This window comes from Bos javanicus, chromosome 16, assembly GCF_032452875.1.
Source record: "Bos javanicus breed banteng chromosome 16, ARS-OSU_banteng_1.0, whole genome shotgun sequence".
Lineage (NCBI taxonomy): Eukaryota > Metazoa > Chordata > Mammalia > Artiodactyla > Bovidae > Bos > Bos javanicus.
The window spans coordinates 66,990,646-66,999,534 of NC_083883.1; the positions used below are offsets into that span (position 1 = coordinate 66,990,646).

Consider the following 8,889-nt stretch of genomic DNA (forward strand, 5'->3'; position numbering starts at 1 on the left):
GCTGTAGAGCACAGGCTCCATAGTTGAGGCTCATGGGCTTAGTTGCTCCGAAGCATATGGAATCTTCCTGGAGCAGGGATCAAACCCGTGTACCCTGCATTGGTGGGTGATTCTTAACCACTGGAACACCAAGGAAGTCCTCTGTAACTTTTTTATGCCACATCTTACATTAAGAACCTAGTGTTGAAGAACACAGACTCTGAAGTCAAACTAGTCATGTTCAAATGTTGGTTCTGCCGCCAGTTAAGAGTATAATCTTAGAAGAGTTATCTGATTGTCCTTGTCTCAGTTGCCCCATCTTAAAATGAGAATAACATAAGTAGATAAACTACAGCTATTCATTAAATAAGACTAAATAACTTAATATATATAAAGTGCTCCAAACAGTACCAGGCACAAAGTAAGTGTTCAGTAAGTGTTACTTCTCTTATTTAAGGAACGAATGGTGTTTATATGTACCTTTTAAAAGTTACCCTTAATATGTTCAGTTCAGTTGCTCAGTTGTGTCCATCTCTGTGGCCCCATGGACTGCAGCACGCTAGGCTTTGCTATCCATCAACTCCCGGAGCTTACTCAAACTCATGACCATTGAGTCGGTGATGCCATCCAACCATCTCATCCTCTGTCATCCCCTTCTCCTTCTGCCTTCAGTCTTTTCCAGTATCAGGGTCTTTTCCAAGGAGTCAGTTCTTCACGTCAGGTGGCCGAAGTATTGGACTTTCAGTTTCCAGCATCAGTCCTTCCAATGAATAAATATTCAGGACTGATTTCCTTTAGGATTGACTGGTTGGATCTCCTTGCAGTCCTAGGGACTCTCAAGAGTCTTCTCCAACACCACAGTTCTTAATGCTGTATAAGCACTTTATGTGATTATTAAGATAATTTCCTCTTTTGAGATGACTTGATGAAATAATTATTTCATCATGCTTTCTGAATTTCAGTCCAATAAAAATTTATTTGGAGAAACAATTGGACAATTTTAAAATCACATCCTGGAAAAATCTGATATATAGGTCTTCTGGGGGTTTAGTACTTTCTATTGCTGAGAGCATTGGGAGAAAATACCCAATTTGTTATTTATAAGAATATGTGGATCTGAGTCCCAGATTTTTAAAGTTATTTCTATTAGCTGAACTTCGTCCCCAATACCAATTATTACATTGGATGTATTTGTCTCATAAACAGTGATAGGGACAATCTAAATTTTTTAAGATGTTTGACTGTTACTATACTTAAACCTTTGCTTTGATTTTTTTAAGAATTAAGAATAATATGACCATTTCTCATATTTGGCACTCACTGTTAACACTACAACTAAGAGTTAATGATACCAATTCCATTTTACAATCATAACTCTTAATGTTTACTGACAGGGGTATCTTTTAGTTATTTGTTTTCTGGGAATTAAAATTATACACTTAAGCACAGAAATGATACTTAATAGTGTAATTTAAAACTTCCAAATATGACTAATTTAAAATATCTTGTATCAAAACTCAGGAAGGTAGTGAAATGATATATTTCAGGCTAGAACTGTGATGTATGTCATGAACCTGTGTTTTAGGTTTCCTTTAGTAGTAGGTTCACTGCCTACCTTAGAAGTCATCTACTACAACCTGGAGTCACATCACCCCAGCCATGTTCTGGGATAAGGGTCTAAATAGATATGGGTGATTGTTTTCAAAACTACAGATAAATCAGCTAGTTTGTTTTTTTTTTCCTAAAAATCTACTAATGGCTTCAAGAACTTGTTTGTATTTATATTATGTCAAGTTCAAAATCAGTTCTTCAGCTGATTTTTCTCAACAGTTGGTAGAGAATAGATTATTCTTTTTATCTTATGATCAAAGATCTGCAGTGTTGACTGTTGACATTTGCTGGCCTAAGTCTGGATACATTTATAGGTCCCAGCATGTTGGGGCAATAGTGAAAATATCAAAGACCCTTGAGATCATCAGGGCAGAACATGTAGAAAAATAGGAATCGAACTGGTTGATAAGTTAACTCTAAATGTATATCTTAAAACATTTTTAGAAGATTATTTTAATAAAAATTATAAAGTACCTAAAAATCATGATAAATAATATACCACTTTCTTAAATCGTTAAATATAATAGTAAATATTATGCATAATTAAATAACATTTTCAGCAAAAATTGAAGATTATATATATTTCAAATTTATGTTTAAAAACTATGTGTTTTTAACTTTTAGTGAATGGAACATTTTCTATACAGATATGTTGAATTTGTTATAAAAATACTGAAAGAAGCTCATGGAACTTTTGCAAATAAGCAATACCCTAAACTCTACAGGAGACTTTCATGATATAAATCTTTAAAGTAGTGTTAAGTCAATGTAGGAACAAAAATTTTTCCTCATCAAAAATGCATATGCTAATAATAACATAAGTATTTTTAAAAGTAAAGTGAAAAGAAGATAGTTTCATTTAGTTTCCCTTCACTAATTCAGAATTTCTAGAAAGTTAGACACTATGTTATTTCTTGAGTAATCTGGGGCTAAGGGCTAAGTCGCTTCAGTCATGTCTGACTCTTTGCGACCCTATGGACTGTAGCCCCCCTCAGGCGCCTCTGTCCATGGGATTTTCCAGGCAAGAATACTGGAGTGGGTAGCCATTTCCTTCTCCAGGGGGTCTTCCTGACCGAAGGATTGAACACCTGTCTCTTGTGTCTCCTGCATTGGCAGACGGGTTCTTTATCACTAGTGCCATCTGGGAAGCCCCCCTTGAGTAATCTGTTAAAAAGAATTTCCTTCTACAAATTTCCAGATTCTTCCTTGCAACATAAATAAAATATTGCCTAAATCAGTGGTAAGCCTCAAGAAATATAGGATTCCTTCACTGTGTTCTCCACATGTGCCACAAAAAGTTTTTGTATGATGAAGGACTTTTATTTTTACAGTATTATAAATTATGAATTATAATAGATATTTATAAACTGAAACATAGTCATTTAAATATGTAGACGTTGATAGTCGGAAAAACATATTTCTTTAGAAAATGTCTATAAATCATCCATTTCCCAAAACAGATAGATTTTTCCACACAGTTTATTACCTTAGTGTTTAAAGTTATTCAGAAATAACTTCCAGAAGGGTCACCCGTAGTATTCAAATGTTGTTAGAGTTGACTACTTAACTTTTTCTTTCAGCTTGAATTAATTCTAATGTTCATGAAATGAACAAGATGTGGCTGATTCTGCTTACAACAGCCTACCTGTATGACCCAGATCTACTTTAGCTTTAGGTATAGGTATTAAATGTTAATAATTTATATACTTTTCCCAGAAAATAAATATTGAATAAGTATATTAGGGCTAGGCTAATTGATGCATGAAATCTGCTGATAAGAGCCAGTAATAGTAGAATTTAGTGTTGCATATATTATATACATTTTTTTTCTGTCCATTTGATCTCTAAAGTGATCATCTGCTTTCTTGGGAGTCCCACAAATCCCAGGACCATCTCACTTCTTCTGGTTCTGTTAACAGATTAAGTTGTAACAATAGGACTAATATTTTTACACATAGTTCAGTGTTACGTGTTATGTTCACTGAACTTCTAATTGTTATTATTTAGTCCTTTTTTATGCAAAAGCAAAAACTTGACATTCTCCTCCTTCAGAATATGAGACATTCTAATTGTGCTCTCACCTTTCATTTGACTTAATATGCATTTTTAATAGCTATATTTTGATTCTTTTCAGGTAAATAAAAATGTCAAATTTACTGCCCAGGAACTTTATGATTGTGTTTCACAGGCTGAGTATCGGTAAGTCATATATGTATGTATAGTCATATATATTGGAGAAGGCAGTTGCACCCCACTCCAGTACTCTTGCCTGGAAAATCCCATGGACGGAGGAGCCTAGTAGGCTGCAGTCCATGGGGTCGCTAAGGGTTGGACACGACTGAGCAACTTCACTTTGACTTTTCACTTTCATGCATTGGAGAAGGAAATGGCAACCCACTCCAGCATTCTTGCCTAGAGAGTCCCAGGGATGGGGGAGCCTGGTGGGCTGCTGTCTATGGGGTCACACAGAGTCGGACACGACTGAAGTGACTTAGCAGTAGCAGCAGTCATATATATATGTATGTAGATATATCAGAGTGACCTGCTCTTGCCATGTATAGCACTAACTTGGTGGTGGTGAAGGATTCTTTTTATGTCTTCACTATACTGTGTTTTTTTTTAGCTTTTATAAATATGAAATAGTTCATACATATAAAAAAACTGTCATATAAAAAAACTGTGTGTGTATATATGTATGCACATAGCAAGTTTAATTTTTAAAGTAAATTCTCAAGTTTAGGGATGTCAAGGCTCTTTTATATTTTTCAAAAATATTGAAGACCCACCCCTAAGAGCTTTTGCTTATGTGGGTTTTATCTATCTATATTTATTTCTAATATTTCTAAAATTTATTTCTAAAATTTCTAATATTTATTCATTTAAATAGGCTGTGTACAGTTTTCTCTGTTCATCTGGCATTTTCCACTAATGAAATCATATATAAGAAAATAGGAAATTTTTGTTGTGCTCAAATTGTTTTTTAATGTATCAATGCTGTTACAATAAATTGTGTTCAAAACAAGAACTTTAGCAGAACTGACTGTATTCTCATTGCTGTGTGATATGCCAGTGTATCACTTCACCAGTTTATTTGCCATTTATAATTTGCAGATATATTTGTGTAGCTACAGAATTGTATGAGTGGACACAATGACAGAGTTAACTATCAAGGTGGTTCTACGGGTAAAACTCTAGATTCATAAATATGCTTGATGATATCAAGACACTAGAACTGATACTCATACACAAATGTTACCAGGCAGCATAACTGAAAATTCACTCATTCACTTGATTAAAATAAGTTTTCTAAGAAAATCTGAAGTCAGTTAGGCATGCATCATCTGTTATAGCTGAGGATGAAAATGATTTTTTACCCTGATCTTCAGACTACCAGTTAATCAGTTATGTTCTTATTTATGGGCTTCCGTGGTGGCTCAGCGGTAAAGAATCCATCAGCCGTTGTAGGAGACATGGGTTCAATCCCTGGGTTGGGAAAATCCCCTGGAGAAGGAAATGGCAAACTACTCCAGTATTCTTGCCTGGAGAATTCCATGGACAGAGGAGCCTGGTGGGCTACAAGTCCATGGGATCACAAAAGAGTCAGACATGACTCAGCAGCTAAACAACAATCAACAACTCTTACTTATAGATTGTTACAGATAATCTACGTTTAAAGGTTTGTATACTTGAGATTTGGATTAAAAATATAATGTCCTCCAGTCTTAGTGATATTTTTGAAGGTGTATAAAGCTCCGTATATAACTTGGAGGGCAGAGTCCCTTACAGGATGGTTCCATTCAAATGTCTAAAATTATTTTGACTTCAGCTTACTGTTTAAATATTTGGGAAGTTTTTTTTGGTTTGTGTTGGAGAGGGAAAGGATGCAAGTGTCAAACTTAAATGTTCAAAGTTAAAGTAGTAGTACCTATTTTTCTTTGTTTTCTTTGCCCTTACAATGCCAAGAATTTGAACTATGATATTAATTAATAAGCTCCCTCTTATATCCTGAAAGGATGATTTTAAAGAGAAATCCAATATGTCTAATGTCTTGAATACATTGGAAAATGGCAGTTGCTGTTCAAGTGGGCTTTTAAAGTTAATAGCTTTTAGATTTGTTACTCTGTTGTTTTTTAAAATTATTTGCTATATTTTCAGTGAATGGTACCTCCCATATGAACCTCTGCTATACTCCACAGCTCAGTTTTCAAGTAAGTTGCCAGAAGACAGAGGTTCTTTTTGTTTCAGTAGTTCATACTAGACGCAGAGCCAAATGCAATAGATAAGAGGTAGCAAAGCTTCCCTGTGACTCCGAAGTGAAAACGCAAGAATGATTTAACTTCACTATATTAAGAAAAACAATTACTTAGAATGTCTGACTTTGGTAATCTTTGTTTTTGATTTGTGACGTGTTGTGAAGGAAGAGGCTGTTGGTGTGTCAACATCAAATTTATTGCAATAAGGAAGAAATTCAGTAGCTCAAGAAGAAAACTATTTTATAGGTTCTGATAAGGCAGGTAATTAAGGTTTCTCATTGAAAGTGGCTTGGACCAAAATTTGAATTCCATGACACAGCAGAGCCTTGGTGTTCCTGTGTACACATCAGTTAGTGTTTTCTCTCTTCTGTAGTTTGTAGATTCTTTGTCCTAGCTTTCGCTCTTGCCAGTGGGGTCTGAGCACTGCTTACCCTGCACAGATGAGGAGTTTGCTCAGAAAATCCAGGATGGTAAATTAATAAGTTATCAAATAAATTACTAAATAAATATCTTGTGTGATATCCTCTATTGATACATATATGAAAAATAAGTTAGGAATAGTGTTTAATTCACTTTGCTTGACCTATAAATTCTTGACAGAATGTTCTGGCATGTTTACAAGACAAGTCCCTAAGGTCATTTTTCCTGTGTGAAATGCACATTGGTTTGTGACATTAGGGGTATATCCAAATAATATGCTGCCTAAGGCACGAGTATCAGGAACAACTTTGTTTTCCTTATGGCAAGAGCTTTCCGGAATTACTGCTCTCTGAACGCCAGGGATCAGCTCTGTGGTAGTATCACATTAGAGCTCTGGTTCTCTGAAGTGTGGTTCCTGGAGCTGAGTGTTAGCACCGTCTGGGAACTTGCAAGAAATGCACTCTAAGACTCTAGCCCAGACTTTCTGAGTTATATGTACTACATTGTATTCCATTTTCCCTTTACTTGAGATGCACATTGCAAGTATTTAGAAACATTAAGAGAGCTGTAAAGCAATATCCATTGTACTCTTTTTCTTGTACCTAGAAAGGATTTTGGAAAAAGTATTGGAGGTAGGGCACTTCAATTCACTACTGCCATGCCACTTTGACAAAATTAGCTATGGAAATGAATCAGAACTGCTGCAGTTATTGTTTATTGATTTGATCAAATTTCTGCTTATTTTGACCCATCTGAGATTTGGTCAAAGTTAATTTCAGACTCATAATAGGATGATTTAGAAAATCAGTGGCAGTTCTGTAGAAATTTCATGAACAGTACAGAATTGCAGAACTAGAAGCAATCTCCAGCCTTTAGCTTTGTTCCAGAAAGGATTAGGAGTTGGGATTGTTTAGTTTGGCAAAGAAATAGGACCACCTGTAAGGGACATAAAATATCTGTACTCTTGGAGGAAACAGGGATAACAACTTCTTGTTTTGTTTTAATTTAGGCAAACAGCTTATAGATTTTTTTTTTTTTTTAAGCCCAGTGTAAAAAAAGAACTTTCTAGCAATTAAGAGATATCAGAATAGGTATTAGGCTTTCTCTCAGTTGTAAATGTCTCATCAGCGAGAGGTGGAAGCTAAGGTAAGAGAAGTCATTGGAGATGCTACAGAACAGTAGGCAAAGGTGTTAAGCAGTGTCTAATATTCTGCTGTTCTGCTTCTAATCCACTGAGGAAAGGACTCAAAAGTCCTATCATCATAGTCTGGTATTGGCCAAACACACATGATGCTGTGTTTGGTCGATACTAGAAAAACATTTGATACTTTCCTCAGCATCAATGACAACTTGATGCAGGAAGCAAAATCTGTAGGTGATAATCCATCGTCAGAATGCTGCCTCACACAAATAAAGAAACTACATGCCACCAGGATGAAAGAGGGCATAGGGCTCACCTCTTAACTAGGAGAGGGGGGGAAAAGAGAAGGAAGAAAGAAGAAGAGACGCCGAAATAGATGGTAAGTCTAGTTACTAAAAGAGTTTTTTTCCACATGTAGAATAAGTAATCAAGAACAGGAATAGGGACCTACCCTTTTTATTTCACTTTTAAGTTTATAGGAAAACATTTTACATCTCTCTATTTTGGATCTCTTAGAGTCTTCCGAAAATCATTTTCTGAGTAGTTGTAAAGAACTGGCAAGAACATAACACTGATTTTAAGCACTCTAAATGTAGGAAAAGGTCTAGAGTAACAGAGTCAAAAGTCAGGTTTCAATCAGCCTCACTGCACGTTTTCAGGAAGTGAGGCCTCTCCAAAATATAGGGTATTTAGTATACTTTGCTGCTACTGTTAACTCATCCTATCCCTTCAGTTCTGACTCACTTCTTTTCCCTTTGTGCCCTGCATCAGGGGATCCAGGCGTGGGGGAGGAGGGGTAATGTGCAAAGGTAGCTAGGAGTCCTTCCCAATACCCTGGAGGTGGCTCAGAGCAATCTTAGAAACCAAAGACGTAACAGCAGTGTGCATGCTGCTTAGTTGCTCAGTTGTGTCTGACTCTTTGTGGCCATTTGGACAGACTCCTCTGTCCATGGGATTTTTCAGGCAAGAATACTGGAGTGGATTGCCATTTCCTCCTCCAGGGGATCTTCCCAACCCAGGGATCGAACCTGCATCTTCTGAGTCTTCTGCCTTCAGGCAGAATGTTTACCCACTGAGCCACTGGGGGCTTCCCAATAACCGTGTAACTTTCATAATAAAAATAACTGCTATTTTCTGACGCAGTACTGGATACTGGGTATTCTTTGTGAACTTATGCAGACGACCTCTCAGTAGATTTAAATAGGTTTTCAGGGGATTTGAACTCTTGACACCATGTGTAATGGGTTGGTGCTCTAACTGATGACTCAGCGATCCCACAGTTAATAGGCCTCCTGTCAGCTTTTGAGATTCAGCTAAGCTTAATGTTAGATACAGTTGTGAGTAGTTGGGGCAAATATCAGGCATTTGCGACCTCCTTTCTCACTTCTGGTTTAGAGTAGTTAACTAGTATTCATCTGTTAATGGCTAGGTGATCGATTCTCCTTAAGAGTCGAAGCTGCCAACTTCCTGTTCCTGTCCAGTGTC

At 36.4% G+C, this 8,889-nt stretch overlaps 1 protein-coding gene across 12 annotated transcripts in view; it reads left to right on the forward strand.

Moving 5' to 3' along the window:
• SWT1 (SWT1 RNA endoribonuclease homolog) overlaps window positions 1–8,889 on the forward strand; it is a 112,858-nt gene that overhangs the window by 97,097 nt on the left and 6,872 nt on the right. For 9 of the 12 annotated variants that reach the window (XR_009730060.1, XR_009730058.1, XM_061383473.1 and 6 more), the window contains one exon: window positions 3,725–3,789. The exons of 2 other annotated variants lie outside the window; for them this stretch is intronic. Coding sequence is in view for 7 of the 10 variants with exons in the window: in XM_061383473.1 (XP_061239457.1) it covers window positions 3,725–3,789 (65 nt within the window). In the remaining 3 variants the exon portion in view is untranslated. Of the gene's footprint in view, window positions 1–3,724; window positions 3,790–8,889 lie in introns of those variants that run through there. One more of the 12 variants, XR_009730056.1, reaches the window with a different exon arrangement.